This window comes from Larimichthys crocea, chromosome III (assembly GCF_000972845.2).
Source record: "Larimichthys crocea isolate SSNF chromosome III, L_crocea_2.0, whole genome shotgun sequence".
Taxonomy (NCBI): domain Eukaryota; kingdom Metazoa; phylum Chordata; class Actinopteri; family Sciaenidae; genus Larimichthys; species Larimichthys crocea.
In genome coordinates, this window is record NC_040013.1 from 39,591,392 (window position 1) to 39,617,277 (window position 25,886).

The 25,886-nt window shown below is 39.9% G+C and overlaps 1 protein-coding gene across 2 annotated transcripts in view; it reads left to right on the forward strand.

Moving 5' to 3' along the window:
* The window catches only part of tmem132e (transmembrane protein 132E), a 349,939-nt gene that overhangs the window by 244,469 nt on the left and 79,584 nt on the right, over positions 1–25,886 (forward strand). Inside the window, exons 1-2 of one of the 2 annotated variants that reach the window (XM_010737271.3) lie at positions 1,986–2,689; positions 3,301–4,267. In XM_010737271.3, the coding sequence (XP_010735573.2) occupies positions 2,611–2,689; positions 3,301–4,267 (1,046 nt within the window). In that variant the 5' untranslated portion in view covers positions 1,986–2,610. Of the gene's footprint in view, positions 1–1,985; positions 2,690–3,300; positions 4,268–25,886 lie in introns of those variants that run through there. The other variant, XM_019252827.2, reaches the window with a different exon arrangement.

Consider the following 25,886-nt stretch of genomic DNA (forward strand, 5'->3'; position numbering starts at 1 on the left):
TTTAGATTTTGAAAAAGGAAAGTGCTCAAGGAAATCTCACATAATTTGTTAAAAGCGTTAATACTGACTCTTTTTAAGTTGCAGTGTGTAGGATTTAGTGGCATCTAGTTGCTGATCACCTCGCCTCACCCTCGCCTTATCTGTAGATATAAAAAGTTCATTCTAAGGTAACAATTCATATTTTCAGGTGATTATACTAATGAAAACATATTTATGCATATTACATTCAATTTCTGCCACGTTCTGTAACTAGTGACACACTGGATGATTAAACATTTAGAAGTGTTCAAAATAACAGCCAAAGTCTAACAACACCATTCAGTTTCCTTGACCACCACAGTGTCAAATGTTTTGATCACTCTCAATAAATACTGAGATAATATTTTGTGCCATGCCAGAATAACTGTAAAAGTGTAAAGAATACAAGTCAGTTCCCTGTAAAGGGCCAATTATTTCTGAGGGTAATTGCTTCACATTTCTAAAATGTGACTTACATTTCCGCTCCTGCTGCACCCTGTTTGACTTGCTCCACCAGGTAAATTATATTGCACACCACTGATGATACCACACGTTGTGTTGTTATTGGCTTGCACACAATTGAATGATGTCTGGAAGCTGCTTGGAGTCACAGTTTTACCTTAAGTTCCCTGATGTGGCCCCACGGCCTCGCTGCGTTTTAATGAACAGATGCAGGAGAGAAGCAGTCAATGGTATCAAGTCTGAAGCAAAATGCTTTAAAAACTAAATTACCATTTAAAAAAAAAAAAAACCCAGCAGCAAGCTGGAAACCATTTTGTTTTGGGCTGTTTGGCCAGCAGCAGGTGCTTGTGGAACACATGGAGTGAACCTTTTAAGAGCCTTTGCCCAAGGACACCTTGACAGTAGTTTTTCTGGAGGTAGGGGAGAATTTTACACATTAAGATTTTAAACTCAGGTCTCTGGGATTCAACCTCTCTGAGCTCTAGGCTACTCCTGCCTCAAGACATAGAGAGAGATTGAGCAAAAAGGTCTGTAATGCAGTTCAGATATCTACTTACTTCTCAAACACGACAAAAAAATCATATCCTTAAACGTTTGAGGGGGAAAAGGGCCACTTATGTGTTTAGAACATTGGTAGCTGTAGGTATATATCTTAAAAACGTGAGGCCCATATTCAATCCTTTCTTGAGGCTGAGATTGTTCGTAGAGAAATTTTTGTAATGTTGTCATATGACTGGTAACATACACAGTAGCAATGGGAGATTATGGCTCTTCGTTTGCGAAGCTGATGGCCCTCTGGTGGAGGAGTCCGTACGGAAGTTTATGGATTGCTGTGCATATTTGTTGCTTTTAATGTTGATCTAGGCGAGGGCAGTACTTCTTTTCAAACACACACACTCATTCCTGTCAGGTAGAGAGCTTTCGGTCGATAAAGACTAGACAGCCTCTAAGTAGCTTCTCTCATCATTATAGTTCCTCCAGCCTTCTCTATGGCTACGACTGCTCATTTGTAAGTGCGTGATGTTTCCCCGGCTGTGGCTTCTTCTTTTGTTGCCCCCACTGTTTGCCATTCAGTTTATGGGGCCCACACACACACACACACACACATCCCTGGATCCCTCTCTCTTTTATTATGGGAATTCCTGGCACATGTGAGTGAACCAGGCAGGGAGGCAGTCCAGATACCCCTCCCCCCCCTGGGCCCCGGTATCCCCTCATTCTCATGGATTTCTCATGGGGCTAAAAGCAGACGAAATGGGGGAGGAGGAGAGGGGAGGGCAAGAAGGAGAAGGAGGAGGAGAAGGGAAGGAGAGCTAGTCTAATTCATCAATAATCTTTACCTAATCCCTCCCTCTCCCCTTCTCACTCTCTGACTCTCTCTCTCTCTCTTTCTGCCTGGAGGCATTCAAGCAATACATCCATCCCCCGCCCCACCTCACACACACACACACACACACACACACACACAAGAGTCTGCCTGAACACGTCCAGAGGGAGAGGATGAATCGAGCTGGAGAGTGTTGTTTCTTTCGCCTCCGTGTGTGCCGGTGTGTGTGTGTGGTGTAAGTCGAGTCCTCTGAGGGCTGTGTGTCTTAGCTCTGACCGGGAGCTAAAATGGTGATTATAGACTAGAGACTAGGTGTGGCAAGATGGGGCGGCGTCAAAGGCTTTGTCTATAGTTCCCGTACAGCCCACCAACCGGGGAGGAGGCTCTGCCTGTCTATCAGAGTCAGTCCTGGAGCCATGCACAGTCTGGGATTGAAAGAGCTGCTACGTGGGGCTGAACTACTCTCAAAACCCAGACCTAAGCCACGGGGAATTAGACAAGCACAAGTTCAAGAAGCCCGGTGGAATCGTTATAAGGAACGTGGCCAAGTGAAGAACTGCTGGAGCTATTGCTGTTTCCTTTTTTCAGCCTCATTTATTCTTCTGTAACTCATGACAAAGATTTTCTAAAGAGAAACCAAAAAGAGAGAAAAAGAACCCAAGAAAGAGAGAAACTTCTGTGGAGTGCCTGCTGAAAAACTCAACATTTTGAAGAGGCTTTGTTTTTAAAGAAAGATCCTCTTGATTTTTGTTTCTTTTTCCAGATTTAAAGGATGCGATTTCAATGATAAAACAGTTTGGAATATGGGACTTTTAATCTATGATTTGGACCATGCGGACAGGCAACTATGTTTTTGTGCTCAGCTCTGGGTAATTCTGATAAGTATGTCACATTTATTCTGTTTGTTCTCCAATGATTTTGCCCTACTTTGATTTCAGGTGTTGATTTGTTACTCTCAACAAGTGCAGTGCAACACACTGGATGACAATGTGAACACTACTCAAATACAAGTTTCTTGTTTCATATTGTTTTTATGCAGGCTTTATATTTTTGTCAGTTTTAAAAGATTTGTGTGTGAGTTTTGTGTGTGCTCCAGCTCAAACTGTTGAATAGCCAAACACTGATTGAATGTGTGTTCACGTCCCAGCTGAAGCTGTCGTGTCATGCACACACATTGACAATGTGAACAACATGTTTCATTGGATAACCTGTGCTCTGGATGCTTGACATGTATTGACCAGTTATCATCTGATTAGCGTGTGTTGACCTTCTACCCTTTTCATCTTTACGGCTGATTGAGTAGAGCAGACCTCTGTGACTTCCTGCTGGCACCTCATTCATTGTTTCTTTCACTCACTCTTTGAGCCTCTGCCTTCATCACGTATTGAGACTCTTATTTTCTTTTCTCTTAACTCTTTCTGTAAAAACAAAACAAAAAGAGGGATTCTATATTTAAGACTTAAACCTCTCTCTTCTGCTTCCTCTCTTCACAGCTCTTGCAGGTAAAATCTCTCCAACCAGCTCAGATGCCCTCCTCAGTTCTTCAGCAATGACAGCCAGTCCTTCGCCACCTAATGTGTACCTTCCCGCCAACTTCAAAATGTCCAATGCACAGCTGGCTTTCTTTTTGCGGGAGGCTCAGATCACAGGACAAACAGTTGGCGGCAGCGGTAAGAGCAGCAGTAGTCCCAGCACTGGTCACCCACTGCAGCGCTCTGAGAGTTTCGTGGTTTTCCAGACAAAAGACCTCCCTGCCATCAACATAAGCTTCGGGCCTTTTTCCCGGGACCAGGCCGTGTCCAAGGAGTTGCTCCAGCCAGCTAGTCCACTGGATATTCCCGGCCAGCTGACAGTCAACTGGAAGGTGCGAGCCTTTATTGTCCAGGCACGGGTCTTCTCCAACAACCCCACGGTCCAGGTGTTTTTCTACATCGCTGGCCGAGACTGGGATGACTTCAAGGCTCAGGACAAGCTGCCCTGCGTCCGTCTGCACGCCTTCCGGGATGTCCGTGAAATCAAAACCTCCTGTCGTATGAAAGGCAACCTGGCGCAATGCTTGGCCCAGCTGGACCTGCCTCCATCCTGGTTTAACACCAATGTAGCCCCACTGGGTCGGAGGAAAGGCTCCAGCGACGGGCTCTTGGATGGGCTAACAAGTGAGACCCTCCAGGCTGAGCTCTACTACACGCTTCATGGGCCTAATCTGGATGGGGAGTGCAGTGAGGGCTCAGGTCACAGGGGTGCTGGTGTTTCCAGGGGAGAACCTCTGTCACAGCACCCCCTGCTGCGCATTGGGAGCATCAGCCTGTACCAGGCCAGTCAGGAGCAACTACTGATAGACAAGCAGTTAGACAAGAACATGTTCCTGAGGCTGCCCGAGAAGCCCCTGAAACCTGGAGAAACCCTCAAAATCTTCCTCTACTTGATGCCCAACTCCACTGTTGAACAGTTCAGCCTCAAGTAAGTCTTTTTTGAAATGTATCTTGATGACTGATTGCCTCCAGATTTATTCTGTTTCCACTCTGAATGTCACATTTAATCTGTTTATATTTGCACATTTACCCTTTGGAATTTAAAAGAAGGTATCAAGCTGTTTACATGCATAGCAGAAGCTCATAATGTCAATTTTCCTGTTTCCATGCAATCACGTAAACCAGTTATTATTGATGAATAGATTATTTTCCTGCTTCCCGGTAGACTTTAGCTAAACATTAGTCATTTCCTTCCTGTTATAAGCTGCAGTCTTATATCTTCCTTTATAATTATGCTCACACATAATCATCTGCAATTTGTCCAAGGTTTAGGCTTAAGGCAGTGAGACTGCATGTAAACAAAGCTATGCAGCGTGGATGCTGCATCTGGTGAAGTCCCCAGTGGACAACCTTATAAGAAATATAGGACTTACATTAATGGAACAATTATCACAGCACTGGATGTCTTCATTCCAGTCTTTGTATTCAGCCTCATTCAAAGCAGCACAATTAGATAAAGGTTTTACATGACCTCAAAATTAATTGCAGCTTTTTATGATAGCATAAAATCACGGTGTGCAAAGTAAGTGTGGCCAACATTATGTAATTCCAATCCATGCAATATTCTCGGTCTTGGGGATTTCTTGAACATATGTTGCAGAGCCATTTATGTTCATTTTAAGTCTAAAGAGCCAAATGAGTATGTAATCACATATTTCATCCTTCTCATTAATTTCTCCTTCACTGAGCCAAGTGATGTGCCAATGCTAATTAAATTCAGGTATGATAAAGGGGAGAAGACGGGGTTAAAATGTAGCAGCACAGTACGGTTCACCTTTTGAAGTGGTGGTTTAACATCGAGAGATCTCTCTCTCTCTCTTTCTCTCTCTCTCTCTCTCTCTCTCTCTGAAGAGGGTTGTATGAATAATGCAAACCTTCTTTAAAAGCACAAGGTGTGCGCTGTTTGACCAGGTAACGGTTGTGGATCACATATTGAAATACACTGTGGTATTTCATGCTCATGTAGAACAAACTGAATGCGCAATGTGGGCAACCTTATTAAGTATTGCATTTTTCTACACATTTTTCTTACATACATTATATTTTTTCCTTGAAATTAAATATTTACCATGCCAGTGGGAAGATATTTTCATCATATTTAAATATAAATAATACTTTTAAGTCACAGAGATCAGTAAACTCTATCCACTTTACATTCTATAATATCACCCCCACATTAACCCTTATTAGCTATTAAAGGGCATTTAATTGTGTTAAATTGAGTTCAGCAGAACTGGAATAAAAGGAATGATTGACTTTAAATACATGCGGATTGTTCTCATATTACAAATACATGACTTCATTTTATTAGCATATAAATAACATAAGCCTATCAAACTGAAATAATGGAACTTTATCTGGAGCATACTGGAAAGAACAGGGATAATCAGAATCTTCTGTTTTAGTTTTATCTCTATCCATCTAGCTGATAATTGAACTAGTCATTATAACCGTGCCCATTGTGTGCTTTTTAATTTGTATATAATTATAAGTAGTGATTACATAGATTTGTATGATGGATTATCATCAGTTTTTTGGAGACATTTTGCTCTTCATCTGCTAAATGTTCCACCATCAACTAGTTGCTAACTCTGTACAGTTGTTGTTTTTTTAGCTTTTTCACTGGTGCAGCTGTAAACTTTCACCTGCTTCACGTCATGTGTTATTTAAAAAAAATGTTGATAATAGCTGCTTTAAGTACCCATCCGGTGTGCTGGAATACTACCTGCTCCTGGTTTGTGTTGTGTCAATTTAGGAAAATGCACAATGTAAGAAGATTTAAAAGAGATTTTTTTACACTATTTTACACCCGTCAGTTTGCCAGCTCCTGAATGTTCTGTTTTCTAGGCACACCAGCTTTAAAAATGTTCCTATTTTCTCTGAGAAAAAAAAAATCATTTTTATATTCTTTGACGTTAGAATTGTCTCAGAAGAACCATAATGGCAGTTCCGGTAAATAATATTTGCCAATGTTAAATTCTGAGTTTGACCTCACTGCCTATGGAAATAGAGTCGAGGGAGCATGAGGCTCTCCAGTCTCTGCACTTCTTTCCTCTCCTCGGTTGTCAACACAATATTCAGGGGTAGAGAATAAATGATTATTTGCACTTGACACCGCTTGAGGAGACTAAGTTTCTCTCTGCTTGTAGGCGTGCAGGCAGTGGGAAATATACGCTGACTACTCAATGACTAACTCAGGAAGAATGATGAAACATACTGTAAATATGATTGTTGTAACCCCAACTGAATCTCTTACAGATCTAAATTTACCACTTTTGTAGTGTTTTAATTAGGCCTTGATAACTCATTAACGTCCAACAGAAATTGAATATGATTTATGCCTGCAGAAATGGTTTATTTATAGTGACTTCACTTTCATTTATAGGTCCAGTATGTTAGATTGAGTGAGCTCTACTGGCAGAATGGCAGAAATGGGATAAATGATATGAATATGTTTTCCTTACCTTAAAATGGCGCTCCACTGCAGGCAGTTCTCACTCCTACCTCATCAAATACTGCCACTTCATAGCACAACTATGCTTCAAAATATGACACCCTTGTGTTCTATCTGGATGCAGCATAAGGAGCAAGGGATTACCTATTAAAGTTATGACCCAAACAGCCAATCATTGCATTGGACATCAACCACCTAGACAATAATGACAATGATGTTAATTAACGTGACAGTAATAACCTCCTGATAGTATATAGTAATAATAAACTCATGGTTAGTAATAGTAAACTTTAAGTAAAACCATGACAGCAACCTCCATAAAGAGCTCATTGATGCATTTGTGCATACAGATACTATTGTATCTTTACATCAGCTCTGATACGGTTTAATATTCTGTCCACAGCAGTTTATCTAAAAAATAAAAAAAATGCATTGAACAGCATTAGCTATTGCTTCACCTGAAAGATAAGACTACCTAATGAAATTTCATACCATATCTTACTATCATATCCTTTGGGAAATTACAGTAGCTTACAAATAATACTGTAAAACATCTTTAATTAAGAAGCAACTTCTGCAGTTTTGGACTTTGTCTTTCTAATTACATTGCACATTTTTCTTTATTTGGATCCATATTAGTTTCCACAAAGTGGTTGCTAGTCTTCCAGGGGACCAGACAAAATTATAAACTATAATGAACTGCTCTAGTGATCATAGCTGCATTGCAAAAATAGTGGTGAAACCTGCCCTGTGTGAGCCTAAAAACCGAAGAGACAAAACCACTCATTTAATTTGAAACATTGTTTTTTTTAAAAACACAAATTATTTAACAACTTGGGTACAAAGCGCTTTAGTGTCCTTTCATTAGTAATCAACTAAATAAATCAGATATTTTAACTGTGGAGTGATGCAATCTGTTATTTACAAATATTTACAAAGAAATCGCAGAATGTATTCAACGGTCAATCAGGCAATAGTCAGTTACAGGAAAATCAATACTTTTATTTTGAAAAAAGAACAAATTGTTGGCCTATTTGTTATTAGTTCTGAGGTTAGCTGAAATCTGAAATGACTTTGTGAATAATGTTTTGGATTTGTTTTTAGTGTGTATATATTCTCACAATCCCCCTTGTTGCCAGACTAGAGTGTTAACCAAGTCCCACAGGCCCCTCAAGAATCTCAAGCATTTGTCTTCACACCATCAGAGCAGCGTTTACACTCCTTAAGACTCCCTAGTCTGTCTAGTGTCAGTCATAATATAAAGTCCTCCATAACATTCAGTCTCTGCCTGCCAGTCTTTTTCCACTTTTACTGATGTATGCATTCATCTGACATCTAGATTACAAAATAGTTTCATTAAATCAGAGAAAAGTGTGGCTCTGGGATTCTGTCAGTCAAGGCACGGTGTGACAAAGTTACAGCAGGGCTTTGTAGTACAAGAGGAAGCCTTTGTCATATCCCTCTGTCTCTTGAAACATTTACCTGACCATGTTAGCATCCATATACCACTGCAGTTACAGTATTAGACAGCTTGCCCCTCTGAGCACCTCACAGGGATGGAAATGATGAGTTATAAAACAGGAGAGTTAAAAAATAGAGATGGGGCAGGGAGAAGAAAGCCCAGTTTAAGCCTCCTGAGTGACTCGACTCAATAGCTTGTGAATTCAATAGTTCTGGAAGCCAACAGTCGAGTCGTCCCTCTGCATCGAGGAAGATGATTAAAGATGCAATAAGAAGCGTCTTTAAAGATGAATCAGAAGGCTTGCTCTGACTCTCCCTTTGCCCCTGTTCTTTCCGATTTTCTACTTTTTCAGTTGTCAGGCTTTGAAGATCTTGACTTGTTATTGCAGATGATGGTATGCCAGGCGGACAGAGGCCAGAGCACAGCCACTTGTGGAATATGCCCTAGTTTTCCTTGCGGGCCACAGCGGCGCCGTCAGAAACGTGCACTGTGTGTGTCTACATGAGTGCATGTCATGCAGTAAGATGGAGGACTAGTATATGTATATTTATATGTGTGGATGTATTGGATGTTGTCTAACAAGCTTTGCTTCTCATAGTGAAGAATGACATTCTTAATTTCTTTTGTGCTCTGTCATCTGAAAATCATGTCTTTATTCATCTGCATCTCATTACTAGTTGAAATACTACAAATAGTTTTATCAGTATCTTGTTCATGAAATAAGCTCTACTCCTCATCAGGGACAGAACATAAACTAGGAAATACATCTAGATAAAGGTTAAAACCAGTGTTTGGAATATTGTTGTGAAAATCAGATTTCGTTGGAAAACTTGTGGCTCCATTAATCTGTATTTTTTGTGTTAACAATTGGCCAAATGGCGAATGTGAAAGGAGAGATAATTACCACCTGAATCTGCAGCTCGTTTGAGTTTTTCCGCCCACACAAACTCTCATCAACTACATTTCTGTTTTGTTTTTTTTTGTTAAAAAAAAAGAGCTGTTTCATGACTAGCTGGTGAACACAGTGGAGCATTTAGCAGCTAAAGAGTCGGCAATAACTACTTTTAAAGGTGATCAGGGATGTGATGGCGGCATCTGATACATAACAGACTACATACTACAGTACAATTCAGTTTACAGGCAGCAATCAGGCAAGCACTGCAAGAGCGGTAAAAATCACTACAAGCTGAAGACGTGTGATCTAAGATTATGACTTCTGGCTTAAGAAAGTCGAATATATGCACAAGATGTTCTAAACTGATCTAAAATGGGTTGCTGTATAAGGGACAATAATGGGTCCTAAAGCTAAAATTATTTATATACCTCATGGCTGAGTGATACATAGGGTCAAGTTTGTAGCAATTTAGTAAGTAGTACCACCTAAATCAGTCAGCAACAGCAAAAGGTCAGCAACTAAGTGTTTTCTCAGGACTTTGGCCAGTAGAGAAAGCCAAGTGTGAGTTTTAATGTCTTTACAAGATAGTCAAGATGGTGGTTTATATCTACTATACAGTTCCATATTGTGATCTCAGATAGAAACATTGAGAGAGTAATAAAGTGATATCAGTCAAATCTCACTAAATCTCTAAACCTTATTCTGCTTCTGTCACAGCTTCAAGGACACGCAAAAAAATTCCCCATTAACCAAAAAGCTTTGGCCAATAGATAATTTTAAAATGCTTGTGAAGTCTTTATAGTATTATCTCATGAGTTTGCCTTAAAATCTGCAGTTCTCCAGATGTACTTTATACTGTGTAATAACTCCCCATGCACTGTCAAAAGATTTCTGATTTGGCTGTAAGGCATTTCATCTGTTATGCCATGTGGCCCTGTGTTTGTTTGTCCTCCGTGAACACTAAATACGCTCTTATTTCAACACGAGCACAAGAGCAAGTACTTACTATCACTGTTGTGAATGAAATGATAATTATTTCCACTGCACTAGAGCTATCCTTGCTTTGCCAAAGAGCTGAGTAGCCAGAAATATTGTGTTCATTGGTTCATTCATATGGAGACTTAGCCTTAACCTGAAGAAGACTAAACAGCAGCAAGGTCATTGCATGCATGTAAAATGTAGTCAATTATGAGCTGCCAATTTAGGTTTTGGTAACTCATTGCTTGCCTAAGTAAACACAGCCTTGTTGCAGTACACACACATGATATATATTCATATTATCCTCATCTATGTGCATGGTACAAAGCTCCTGGAAATAGTACAGTACTCCAGAGCACTGGGTACAACATGCAGTATTCAAATGCCCTGGGTCCAAAAAAAAAAAAAAGGGCTTCAGGAGAGAAAGCGCAGTGGAAGCCTTCGGAGAATGACCCACATTCACCAGTAGTGGTGGCTTCATCCCCGGTAGCTAGAGGGTTGCTTGCACCACGTAAAGGACCTCAGCCCCTTGTCACTGTCAGTATCAGCTTGTCTTTTTCCAAAGCTTAGATGGGAAATGTCAGCACCTCTTGTTGGGAGCATGCATGCGTTCAGATCGTATGACTTGGGAAGTGACGCCTCCACCGCGGGCTGCTTTGTCGTGACACATCTGGCGTCACAGAATCGCCTGCTGTTTATCAGCAGTCATCTCTGATAAAAGAGTAGGGTCAGAAGAGTTTCTTGCCTTAAAGTGCTTCCACTTTCCTGATGACAAAATAAAGCCTCTCTTTTGGACTGCACCATCACCACTACATCGCCTACTGCTTCCTCCATTTCTTTCTTTCTGAACAGTGAACAAGTAATTTGGGGTCAAGCAGCAGGGGGTAAAGTATTTACCATCCTGAACTTTAATGTGTGTGGATGTCCTCTTAAAGGCTGTTGGCACAAATCACAAAAAGGGGGATATGCTGCGTGTGCCAAGATTTTAATGAAATGGGCTGTTTTGAGCTTGAGTTTTTTAATGCTTAAAGAAAGTTGCGTGTGTCAGCTCTCTATGCCAGACGGGATGCAGATATTTATGCTGGTTTGTCCCAGCGCTTGGCTACTACTACTAAAGTAAATCAGCCATTTTTTAATCTTGAATAGGTAACTTTGTTTAGGCAATTCTAGTTAAGAATATTTAGATTTTAGACCCATATCCATTGTGGGTTTGCTGGTTTTGGGACAAACAACAACCCAGGCACAACCAATTAGATTTGACATTCGACTCAAACCCACACAGTTCATGTGAGTCAAGTATACAGCTGTAAACTCATTAGACATTTACACTACTATCTGCATATTCATCTTTTTTCCCCCTAGCCTGTCAGTACAGCTTGTTAATATTCTCTTTTGTTAAGCCAGAAAAGCCTCAGTTTAATCAGTAGATGTGTCACATTCTCATCAGGGGACACACATTTGTGCATTATTACCATGACCAGTGGCATATACTTCACCTCTTATTCATTAACCTCTTCAACTATTCTGATTGGGTGGGCTCATTAGACAGAAAAATATGCAGACAGAGCCACCAAACAGTTTAATATGCTGCTAAAGATCCCAGATTTTCTAAATAAACCACATAGCAGGATAAATAACAGAAAAATGTGTAATAATGACATCTTGAGTTTTAGAAAAGTGCTGCAGGAGGTGGCACAATCAGCTCCCATTTTTCCCCCAGTAACCACTTAATCAAACTTGAGTGAACGTCTTCTGACAGTGTTAATTGTTCTGGACCTCTGTGATGTGCTCAGGATTTGTGTGAATATCATTTCACACTTTTTCTTTCAAATCTCACGTCATGTGATTTTCAAACCATATGTTTGCAGGGAACAATGTAGAGTTTCATCCTTATGATCTATTCCCACTGCTTCCCACTCATCAGCGTGCTTTTTTTTGTTGTCTAAATGGCTTTCATTAATCCTTTCTAATTAATATGATGTAAAATATTACTGAATGCTGTTCTTTCAAGCTCAGTTCTTTTTCATTGCTTTGGTTTTTAAACACTTTCATTTCCAGTTCATCTGCAGATTGGCGATGAAAGTTCTGCTTCTACAGAAATGCATAACATTTTTTTGTCCATTGGATTGGTCTAGTGAAGACTGTAATCTCAGAGCTGCTGTGTGATTGGTACAGATCTTCACTTCACATTCATGTCATTATATCAGCTGCTTTGCTGTGTATTGTGTATTTTTGATAAGCTCTTATAGGTCTCATGTCAGTTGATTAAAAGTCTGTTTGTCTGACAGATGGATAAACACAGACAGACCTGAGGATTTTCTGTACTTTTCCACCTTTTCCAAAGCATATTTGAATATATGCCAAATCCTCCTGCACACTGTGTTAGTTTATAGACGAGGAGTCTGAGAGACAAATTGACAAAAGCTCAGAGCTCCTCATTTCTTCAGTCTGCAAGGTAATCAAACAAGCAGCCTGTAGGTATAAAAAGTCTGTTTTTCATTTGACGGCACAGGCTTACGTTAACTGCTTTATCTTTGTAAATTCATTTTCCTGTGCGACAAATGAAACACCAAATCTTTCGATCACTGAATTTGTTTGTGTTCTTTCCAAACACACACTTCTTTTCATATGGACATGTTTATGTTCAGTCTTAGCCTCCCAGAAATTGTGTTTGTTTGTGCTGCTGCACAAAGTTTGAAATATTCTGGTGTCATTCCAGGATTGAAGGGATGTTTTATTTGCTGTGTGCAGCCTCACAACATAAAGAACAGTTTAGACTTAGTCTATAATTTAGTATATTTAGAGTCTGACTTCTTTTTATACTACGGCTCAGGTCAACATGACTTGGTGCATTATTGGTTCCTCATACAACATTTTGTTGTTCACTGCAGGTACCTCCTTAATGTATTTTTTTTTAGCTGATCGTCATAGCAACACCCAGTGAAAATGCAACAACATCAACATGAGGATATCTTTTCCTTTTAGGATCCAAATAGAGGAACAGTTAAGGTGGTTTTGAGTAAAAAAAAAAAAACTTGAGGCCTGAGACTTGATTCTAGTAAATGGATGGTAAATGGACTGTACTTGTATAGCGCCTTTCTAGTCTTCCAACCACTCAAAGCGCTTTACAGGACGTGTCTCATTCACCCATTCACACACATTCATACACTGATGGCTGGCATGCAAGGTGCCAACTGCTCATCGGTTGAAGGAGCTAACCATTCATACACATTCACACACCAATGGCACAGCCTTTGGGAGCAACTTGGGGTTCAGTATCTTGATCGAACCGCCAATCTTCTGATTAGTGGACGACCCACTCTACCTCCGAGCCACAGTCACCCCAGTATCAGCTCATTTCAACCTCGGGGTGATACCAAAGTAAGTGGCAGATACTGTTCAAAACATTTGACAAAGGAAAACCAAAGAAGAGCGAGTAGTCGAGTGGAACTGTGCCACGCAGGGGAAACAGACGGGTATCAGAGGGTAAATTTAATCTGACCTTTGAGCAGATCAAGAGTGATCCTTTTGTCAAAATGTTGTCTTCTATTGTGATACACAGTAATCTGATGACATTCCTGATGTAGATACATTTTTGGGATAGCTCCTCCAGAAAATCACAGTTCAGACTTCACTGTTGAAAACACACAAAGAAGAAAAATGATTTGTGGCAGAGTAGCCCAGTCTATACTGAAACATGAATGCTAATTCTAAGCTTATTAGAACACACATCTGGAGCAACTCTCTAAAGACAGATGAGTCAAAAGATTAACTTAGGAAAAAATAAGAAAGTGATGCTAATACTCAAAAACTCTAAAAGCAGTTCTGAATTAACAATGGACCAAATTAACCCACGCGTCTGGGAGAGACTGATTAATTCATCAAGAAGCATTTGGCTGCAGACAGTCCTGCTAAATGTGCTGTAATCAGTTACTGAGTTCAAGGAAGTGTTGCTTTTTACACTGCTGCATAAAGGGGCTGTTGCATAAATTTATTCAAGAAATAAATAAATAAATAAAGTGACAGAATGTCTTCACTCTCCATTGCTTTCACATTTAATAGCAGATTTTGCTATTGGGATTGGATGACATTCAGCCAGGGAAATGCAATAATGTGAAAAATCAGACAAGGGGAATCTGTGTAGGTTCATAGGCAGGTAGTGAGGCATCTGCCCTAGGAGGTTATCTTATTTCTCAACCAGCATCAAATTTCTGTCCCCCTTCCTCCACCATTAGATCATTTTCTACCTTCACAAAGCAGCTCTCTTCCAACACACATAGCCTTATGTGGTTATCTTCAAAACCTTTAGGGGTTTCGGGGGGACAATACTAAGATAAGCCATACTTTCCAACTGCAGGCTGCCCGCATTTACTTGTCCCTCCCTCCTTCCTGTTGTCACGGGCTCAAATTGGCGAGGTTTTGTGACTATCTCCCCCCCCTTTCGTTTTTTTTATTTATTTATTTTATGATGCCTGCCAAGAGATTTGCTGAGCCAATCTGTAGTAATAGACATGGCTCTACCCAGCGTGAAGGATTGTACTGCCCAGTAGGCTGCAGTTTCAAAGGAGGCAGTGGTGTGAAGAAGTTGCATCTTCCCACCACAACTAACTTTTGATTTTAATGATGTACTCTTCGCCTTGAGTGAGTGTTCTTCACAGCTGTTATTTGCAGCTAAACATCAGATCCTGTACACAAAAAATCAAGAGATGCACTGTTTGGCAGCGTCCTGGGAGAAAGACATTTTAGGTCATATACAGTTAAATTCATTGTTGATAGGGACAAGCAGTTGCTTTGTGATTCAGGGAGAACACTGTTGAGATGTGATCATTTGTGATGCCACATGTAGTCATGGCCTTGTATTTACTGTAAACACCGGATGGTTGGAAGTCACAACAGAGCTCAGAGGGCAGAGTGAAACAGAAGTCAGTCAACAAGACTGCATTCACGAAGGCCGAATGAAGGCAGGGCCGTTCTGTTCCCTGCTGATATGAATGCACCTTGGCAGCATTTCTCTGCCTTTTATGCAGCACAACAGGAGTAATGGTAAATGAATAATGGGTTAATGCATATTCATAAAACATGGCAGCCATCCAGGATTGCTGATCTAATGATTGTGCATGCATGAATTGGTTCATCCTCTTCCTTCTGGTGGCACAATCTGCGTGATATTCACACACACACACACACATCCCATTTTTACTTTCACCATGTTTTCATTTGGAACATGGAAATATTCATTCCAGCATCTGCAGCGATGTACTTTAGAAGGCATGGAAATATTCATTCCAGCATCTGCAGCGATGTACTTTAGAAGGCTTTTAACTCGATGTATGTCACTTCCCGCCTGCCAATATGGCATATGGTTCAAGTGTTTTGGCATACAGTGACAAGAACTGCCGCACGACCTGACATTAAAATTCTCCATCAAAATGAAGGACGTTGTTTCACTTTCATGCCACAGAAGTGAAAAAGCTCCATTATTTTTTTTAGCCTGGTGGATTTTGATGTCAAGTTAAATGAAAGTCTACAGTCAACATCTAGAATACTAGCAGGTTTTGGCAGGCCAAGCCACTGCTGGACTCCACCCATTAACCTACAATATTTCCCAGTTGGACTAACCTGCAGTGATGAGATTGAGTGCAAGTCCTGGTTTCCATGAATGCCAGCCTTGGGTAAATATCACTCCTCTGCTGGGCTGATATTACCACACCACCTCTGTGAGAAACATGCCTTGCGGGCATGTGCAAATGTTAGCATGCATTTACAGACCTACACACAGATAAAATGAGATCAGATAAATTTGTAGAATCCAGTTCTTGCAGCAGCACAATAAGTACCTGTCAATATGTAAATAGGGAAACTAAGGAAATAAGTAATAAGAGGTTTAAAAAAAAACAAGAGTACAGCAAAAAATAGTGTAGTACACTCATCCAAATATAGATCTGTTATCAATCTATGTTGTATATTTGATGCAAAACTAATATAATCCAGACAGACAGACAGACAGACAGACAGACAGACAGACAGACAAGACAGACAAGACAGACAAGACAGACAAGACAGACAGACAGACAAGACAGACAGACAGACATACTGTTGCAGAAAAAAAGGTAATGACCACTCAGCTAGGATCGACTGTCTCTGTTTTCTATTGTTTGTCCATCACTTTGGATGTAAAATGATGGTTTTTGAAGTTAAAACATCTTCCTGTTATTTTGGGCTGGTATAGATTATAATAGTGCTCTTGTATCACTTCTTTTATTCAACATCCTGAAACCCCAGTGGAATTAACACTTCTGGAATTATGTCAAAACGTCATTCACTGATGAGGTAATGAAGTAATAAAGATTCCTATTTTGTATGTTTTTAAGGTAATTTTTAAGAGTTAAAACAGCTAGGAAACATGGAGGCGTTCCCCCAGACCAGAATCTACGACTAACCCACAAAGATTTCCAGTAATTAATATTTTTGTATTGAGGTAACTTAAAGAAATATTTATCTAGTCAGCCTTTTTTAATTTTTTTTGTGCCCCCTGCATACCCTGCAACCTCAAGGTTAAGAAAGCAAGCAGTGTAGTTAGCACCTTTTTTCCAAATGGGAGCCATTTCCTTTGTAGACATTATGTATGCTGTAGTGGAAGGAGGTTAAAGGGAGTTCAAAGAGGCTTCCACTGTGTTGTGTTCTTGGCCTCTGGCTCGTCTCTTTAACAGTGGGGTGATGTTTAACAACTGCAAATTGCATGTATATTGTGGTCAGTGTTGCTTTTATCTGTTTGATAGCTTCTCAGCCAGCATGCACCAGCACTGCCTGTACCTACCCACCTGCATCCCCCCCTTCCCCCTGCTTCTCCCGTCTCCTGCAGTGAAGCCCGACTCTTCATACCACCACGTGTGAAACCTTCTTTCATCTCATTTCTTTGTTCTTCTCAGGGGGGTGGGGAGGAGTGGACTCCAGAGTGCAGGTCCCCGCTGCTGGAAGGTTGTTATGTTAGGCTGATTTAAATTAGAATAATTCTGAGTGCACTCCTCAAAATTGATGCCTCCCAGCAAACTAGGACATATTTGTTATGGCCATTTGTGATGCCCTCCCATGCTCTTTAATGGCGGTTTAGCACTCCAGCCTCACAGCTCTGCACCCAGTCGTGAACTCTTACATGTATTCATTCTTTTCTCTGTTGCATATTAAGGAGTGTGGGCAATACATCCTCGAATCACTTTGATAGCATCAAATAACCCAGTTAAAACGGGCATACATGTGACTTTCCTATTTAAAGTTGTCTGTATGAAATAAATTGGTAACCATACACAATAAATATACTTCTCCTCTGTGGTGGAGTTTTAAGGACTGTGGTTGCCTTTTGTTTATTCCTCTGTGGGAAGTATTTTGTTTAAGAAGGCAATTCTTCTTGTTGTAGCACTAGAAAGCATCCTGCAGCAGCAGAGGGACCAGGAGAGACACAGCAGTGTTGTTATTTCAGGCTCAGGCTTGAAGGCTTGAAGGCTCATCTCTATTTATTATTATTTATTTTTTGTTCTTAATGGGAAATTTACTTTTTGTTTCCACAGTTTTGTCCATTAGCAAGTTCACCTCACTTAGATCTGGGGATTCGCAAAGATAGTCCATAGAGCAAAGAACAAAGTCAGAACAGTGCTCAGAAAATTATTTATATATATTATATATTATACATATATATGTATATACATCAACATTCAGGTAGTGCTCTTTTTAGGTTTCTCTACCAAGTAGTTTAGATCCTGGGTCTTCAACAGGAGTCCTTATAGTTACTTGTCACTTATACAGTATATGTAGTTGGGGGTCCCTGCTCCATCTCTCTATCACCTATTGGTTCATTGACCTAAAAAATGTTGAAGACCACTAATTAGGAAAAACTAAAGCGTTTGTTGTTCATTGCCTTATGGATTTAAAAATTTATAAATAATAATAACAACAAAACAAAGAAAACAGCTCACAAGTTGAAACAAAAATGCAGAATGGTTCTTTTAATGGTTATGTTTGGCTCTCCAGACCATAATGACCATAATGACCATAGATCATTATTTTCTTACTTCATTAACGATGAGTGGTATATAAGAAGGTTGCAGGAGGAAGTTTGAACTACTTAGTATTTGTATTGACTCCACTTAATTACTTCATCAAGATGGCTTCCATTAGCTCTCTACCCACCCACAAAGCAACAGTTAAGGACTACGATAATTACTGTACCGCCCACAGAGTGGAGGCTATTTGAACTAAAAACTGACACCTACCGAAGATTTACAACTTCAACCGTTATTGCATATTTTCCTGATTGTTTTTTAATACAAATGAGGGGCATAATTAAGAATTATTAATTAGAATGTAAATGAACCACCAACCAATTAATCTCTAGGGTCTTTAGCTAAACTGCTGCATCATAAACTTTTGGTTTCAGTAAAGTTCACTGAGTCTCTGGCTACTTTTACATTAATATGCCCTCCATGTTTTTTATTATTTTGAGTATTTAAGGACTTTTTTTTGCTTCATAAGTAATTCTCTGATCCCAAAGGCCTTTGTTTCCTTGTGCTTATTAAATATTCGGCTGCACTTTGACTTTCAGCACATGTATTCATCTTAAACACGTCATAATTGATACAAAATCTGTATAATGCCAGTAATTGTGATACTTGATACAGCATAAATCCCACTAGGGAAACACCCTCCTGTTATGATCCCCCGCCATTGCCCTCCGGCTCCACACAAGCCCCCCTTCACACGCCAACCTAACACGCAATGTGTCATTCACTTGCACAAAACCGGCCAGTGCCTTGGAAACCTGATAGTTTAACCCTATTTGCTTCAACCCTTTAATCCTTTTGAGATTCAGGTTTAGAGATCACACTGTCATTTTTAACGCAGTACAAAAATCATTCTGACAAGAAAATCATCAATTTTGGCAAAAGAGAGACTTACTAGAGGTATGTTTAGCAAGGTCTGCTGTGTAACTGAGATGCTACGATAGAGAGATTCAAACGGCTAAGCGTTACAGCACACAGCAGGAGGAATCAGGTCGGCTTTTTTTTTTTTCTTTTTTACCACATAGAGGTTCTGTAAAGAAGTAAATATGAGCTACGGAGAGCGGGAACTTAAATCAGAAAAGTAAGACTCCATATAACAAACACAAGCTGTCTGCATTTATTTTGAATTCTATCCTCTGATGTGTAATGCCTTACAACTCTGAGTCTATCTAATGTTTTAGCATTTAGTTTGATTTTGCTTGAGTTTAGATTATTTATTTTGACTCAGTTTCTTTTGAGAAGAGCAAAGATTTCAAATCCAAATAAAGAATATACACAATACAACACAAATATACAATACTTCCACAATCATGCAGTTGATTGACACTAGTAAATCTAATCATTGTGAGGCATTTTCTATTCATTTATTCTTCTTGATTTGTTAGTATTTGCTTTCCATCTTCTTTATATTTTGTGCCTAATGTGTTTGTTATGCAGCAAAACACCAAGGCAAATTCGTTGTATGTAAAAGCCTCCTCGGAAATGAACACAAATTCTGATACTTTCCAACTCTGAGAGCTTGAGAGAGAAAAATGTTGAGGGTTTTTTTATTAAAGCCTCTAAAAAAAAGAGTTTGGGAGACTTTGTTTCCTGCATTCTGGTGACAACATTCATTCACTCTTAATTTTATGTTTTATTCTAGGGTGAGAATACAGAATAATTCACTCATCTGGTGTGAACTTCAGTAAATCTCTGGCCTCTTAGTCAGTTTTTTATTAATTTTATTTAATTTTGCTTTTAGAGAGTCTGTACTTCCATTATACTCAGCTGAGGCTGGAGACTGTGTGGCAGGTGCTCTGCCCTGCTGGATGTGGACACGTGCCATATATTTCAGCAGCTATACATGTTGTACAGTGCCAGAAACAGGTTGTGATAATGGAAAAGAAAGAACAGGTTTGAAAATGTGTCTTTAATCTCGACAAATACAAAGAGAGTTGTGATAATATGATTATGAGCTTTGAACAATCTGTTTCTTTATCTTTATTTATCTAAGAACAAGTGTGATAGTAGTATTTTTTCACAGTGTATTTTGCTGTAGATCACGCAGTTTATACACCTTAGTATGTCATTGTCAAGCTGCCCTTAACTTTAACATAATTAAGTTTTTATTAATTTTTTCATACTGTGAGGTAGTTTTTCTTTTCTCTTTTCACTAATTTATTTTGCATGCCATCTCTTCATCATGTGAACACTTTATTATAGTTGCACACTAGTCCTCATTCAAGAGATGAAACACATTGGTTTATCCATGGTTGAATAAAGGAATTGAATAAATGAATTTTTTATAGTGACTGCCAACTGACACCATGAACTTCCACTGACACTGCTGAACAGTCATGTATTGTTTTACCGGCCCTATGCTTGAAGAGCACCTGATTCTCTTCTTTAAGCATTGCCGACGCTTGTTTTTTTGACCCAATGACTCCCTATTTTTATTCTTCTTTAAGGAAGACACAATTTGTTGGAGACGAGTTAGGAAAGCTTTAGTAGTTGCTTCCCATGTATAACTGAATGTACGGTAAATTATAGACCTCTAAGTACTGAAGAACCAGTACTCCAAAAGTGACACTTTCCTACAGTAAAACCATTAAAAACAATTCCAAATCATTTATCATATGATCTCACAAAAAGAGTGGGACTATTTTGCTCAAATGTGAGATTATAAATTCAAAAACATATCGCCTTCAGATCAAATCCTTTTTTATCAAACACTGTTACCAGGCAACAAGCCTAGCAAGGTGCCTGAATGCATTTGTTCAGAATATTAGCACTTCATTTACTTAAGGAAATTGCTACATGTCACTAGAAAGGGGGTAGGGGGGCGTTATTATTCTCTTGTGCTGAAACCCGAGATAGACACAGGCATTGAAATTGAATTCATAGCGAGTGGCAGAGGATTGTTTGGCTTCAGCTCATGTTCTCTCTCAGCCACAGTGAATGGCTCATGTAGTAATTCAGCTCTTCAGCTGCCCAGAACATCAGAGTGTCTCTTTGTGCAGCAAATGCCATTTTGGCGCTCATCTATTGTCACAACAGAGAAATATGATCTGTAACGCACAAGTGTCCTGTGATGTAAAATAACAACTTAGTGCTGCTTCTATGTAAAGACAAAGTGCAAAAGCAGATGCTACACTAACTGAAGCACTCTTAAGTACGCAGCATGTGCTTTAACTTGTTAAGCAGCATCAATGCTTCCCCTTATCATCTGCTGCAGTTAATTGAAGCCTAATGAAACCAGCAGACCGAGATGGCGGCAGAGCTGAGGCAGTGGAAGCGCCTCAGCTCTTAGACACAATTTTTTCTCTGTCTCTCAACCAAGCAGGAGCTCAACTCGACTACCTTAGTGGACCTCGGAGAGCTCAGTGTTGGAGGGCAAGCCAATTGGAAGTGACAACAGGTCCCCAACACCCACACTCGCCACCTCTCGGTGTCATGGCTGTTGTGTGCTGGCTCCCCCGAGGGGCCTGGCATTATCTGGTGTGGAGGAAGGAAAGGGGAATAGTTTGTGTTTACAGAGCTCAAACACCTGGGCCCAGTGTGTCTGTCGCCTATCATGTTTTATACCGTATAAGCGTATATAAGCTTCACTGGGCAAGAATTTTATGTGGAAATACACCCCATCGGCTAAAGTGGCAGAGGAAAGACAGGAGAGCATCTCCACTCTACTGATTATTATTTGGCTTTAAACTGATCACTTCAGCACCGTTCCATCATATTGATTTTGTGTCTAGTTAAAGTCAGCTTGTTAGCTTGCCTGCTACAGCAGCACTGACAACACAGCAACACATCTGATTTGGTGCACTAGCGCACAAATTTGGGTGTTTAGATGTGATTAGTTACAAACCATTGCATGTAAACACTTCCATTATTTCTTTCATTTGAGCTGGGTATCAAACTCTAGTAGACTTAGCTCTTTGGTACTGACCTAAACTTGTCTGCAGCACAGATGGTGTGGAAGTCTGGCCAGATATAGTTCCATCTTGTTTACTTATTCTTTGATTAGACATGTAATTATTTTGCCAGTTTTAGATAGTATTTAGTATTTTTTCTTATTTGGCTGCTTGAGTTTAGGCAACCAAATTGCCCAAATTCAGGTATTGCATGGGAACTAGTGTTGAACCGTTTCAAACGATACACACTTTTAGCTTTTCTAAATTAATTCTTTGCGGTTGTGATCAAATTGACTTGCCTTTAGCGGTGTGGCTAAAACACAAGTCGAAAGCTAATTTTCTCATCATAGCTGAACTGTTTCTGGGATTACAAGCAAGTGTTTAAAAGCAGCTCCACACTAGATCTTGTATAGAGGAAAAGCAATACATTGCAACGACCCCTAAAGGATACAGAATAGTGCCTTAGGAGTTGGTGCAATCAAAAAGTGGTGTGTTGCAATGGGAAAACATGGTTAGTTACTCTTTAAAGTCTTAAGGTTGCTACATCTTTCCTTTGATTTCCTCTTTGCTATAGTTTGTGTTTCACATGTTCTACAACTCTGCTCATGTTGCCGAGATCTTCTTCTACCAGGTCAGATTGCTGAGGAAGAATCATAGCTGTTTTTCAGAGAATTATTATTTTTTTCTGAACAGACACATTTATTCAGGCAGCAAATGTAAAGTTGTATTTGTCAAGCTATTAGGATAACTGCACAGCACATTTACGTGTCACAAACTGCTCCTCCTAACACACAGCAGAAAACCATCTCCCAAATGTGTCTCCCATTCAGTTTAACATCCATTAACAAACATTTATTTAACACTGATGCTCTGCCACAGACAGTAGTTCAGCAGAGAATGTCAATTCTCAATGGCCACCGAATCAATCGAACTCATTCATTCTAATTAGGCTCATTGTAATTCATGAAACTAAACGAATAGGTGAGAAACATTCAATTTGTGTTTTCATCACCACTGTACTCTCAGCAAAGTCTCATATTTTCATGTAATTGGGGGAGCAGTACATGTAGCGGTGCGTTGCATTACTGTACCATCATTCACACAGCAGAACGCGTCAGACAAAGGTGTCCAGATGAACAATGAATGCATCCATATTTGTGCCATATGCGGATCGTGGCTCCATGCCAAGAGACATCCAGTTTTATCTTGAGCTGCCTTTACCTCGGCTGTGCTTTGTAGGAGAGAGAGGAAAAAGAGATGTGAACTTGTCTTTGATAGAGGTATGTGTACACAAAAAAATACTATGTTTTATTTTCCACACTCTGCCTCTGAATACCAAAAATACAGCTTGCTGTGTGAGGAGTAAATGCCGGGCCACTGGCCGCAGAGCCTTATAAGCTGGTGGTGAGAGCTGGATGTAGGTCTCAGATTGTCCTGACTGTGGATGCGACGATGGGTGGTGGTGGGTGGTGGTGTTGGGATGTTCTTTTAGCGCACTGCTCTCATGTTTTCATGGGGTGAGTGGACTCAGCGTCACTGTCACTGTTAAAATGGACATGCTTTATGCACACAGAAACGAATGAGAAGCACGTCGGCTCTACAACTATGTGCGTGTGTGCATATGTGTTCTTACACAAACTATTTCGAGTGTGCACATGTGTTTCAGTTGGACTTTTGGGGACAGGCACAATTGAAATTCAGATCCGGCCCTTCTCTAAAGCCCCACTAGCCATCACAGTCTTGGCCTTGGATGATTTTGCTGAGTTTCACGTTCCTGCCTGAGATTTATTATCTCCTACCCTGGCCGGTATTTTACGGTTTAATGACCAGCAATCGCTCCCATCATCAGGGTCAGTTACAATTACATCCACTTTGCCTCAGCTCAAGCAAATGCAGCTTGGTTTCCTGCTTCTGGGATCCTTATCAGTTTAAAATTCCAGAGTTTACTAAATTTACTATGACTGTAGGTGAGAAATTTTCAAGAAAGTCAGATATAGTCAGATCCAGATATTTTAACCCCTCGGGACATTTTATTCAACTAATTATTGTTTATTCGGCTTTGAATCTGTAACAGATGCAGTCAAACTCACTGTTGGACGATTTACAGTTGAAACAAAACAAATCCTGCTTCACCCATCCTCCTGTGAATTGAACAGTGTATGTAAGTCAACACTGTCCTCTCACTCATCGATTGTTGCCTTTGTTTTCATGTTAGAGCCTGTCTTCAGTAACCATGGCTGTGTATTTTAGCAACATTACACGAGAGGCTGCGCTTTATGGTCATTATCGGCACGACAGTGATGCGGTCAGGGCCGAGTTGCAAGCGCCTGGTGAAGCATACGTGTGCCTCAGTCCTAACCACATCATGTTGAGCCGATAATGGTAGTAAAGCACACCCTCTCATGTACAGTAATATGTAAGATTATACAATGCTTATCAACTCAAATACAACTTACAATCAAAGTTATTTATATTTTGGGGCAATTTGCTCTCAAAGTTTTTCTTTTTTGCTAGTGTCATCTCTCTTTTTATGGAGATGCCCAAAGGGTCTGAATAATACCCGGAAATCAGTTACAGCAGTGACTATATGTAATGGAACCCAGTTTACTACTATCAAGTAGTCTCCAGCAGCAATCAGATTGCTTGGTCAGAGCTATACTTGTATAATGATAATTAAACTCCAATAATGAGCAGAAAAGTCAGAACATAATGGAGTGGATTATCCTTCATATCCTTCCTTTTTATAGTAAATGTACAAATTCATCTTGACGATAAGTTTTGAGTTATGGAATAATCCTTTTAAAGAGAAAAGTATTTTCCTGTCAAATGTGGTCATCTGTTACTCCCTCTGTCTGTTTCCATCCCTCGAGCTCTCTCACACACATTCATCAGCCCAAATTGCTTACACTCCTCCAGTAGCAAAAACTGTTCAAAACTAAAAAGGTTTTTTGATATATGATCTCACTGCTCATCGCTCCTCACCTGTCTCACCTCCGCCACATCTGTTTTCCACTCTTCTTTACCCTTTCTCTTCTCCTCTCCTTTAATCTATCCCCTAATCTCCTCGCTTACATGGTGAGTAACACACACTGCAGTTATTTTGACACCAGAGCTGGAATGACAAATAATTTCCTTTAGCGGCAGCAAACTAATTTATTCGCGTTAATTTTGTTTGATAAGATTATGAATAATGAGTTAGTCCTGGTTGGCCTTTTCCTTGCTGTGGAAGTCAAGCTTGAGGTTGTAGAACTATTTTACTTTTTATAATTTACTCCACAAACCTCATGTGCTCAAGCAAACACAGTCACGCACACACATCACCCACGGTGGCCTTGATCGACTTCTACAACAGGGTCCACAATGCAGTAATTTAGAGCCACTGTTCAACATCACATATGTACATATTTATAGCACACATTACTAATATATATATATATATATTAAAAAAGGACAGGACTTATATGAGATACAACACGCAAGTGAAAGCTGCTGTGGTCGAGAGCTTGTTTTAAAGGAACAGGAAAACAATTTTTTCTAACAAACCTCTTTAGTGTCTTACCCAGAGTCAGGTGTAAAGATCAATATCAATTTCAACTCTGTGAAATTGTGAGATGCAGGACAGCTCTTCTTTTAAACCATGAGGGGACTAAGACAGTTCATCCAATAGATTTCCTCTTTTAAAAGCTTCCTGTTGTGCTCGCTTCCCCCCAGGTGGTTTCTGAACCATTTTAATGGCAACGTGTTGACCTTGTGCTTAGCCACTTTAAAAAGGGCGGTTAACAGAATGTACAGCTCTCATTCTCTCGTGTGTGCA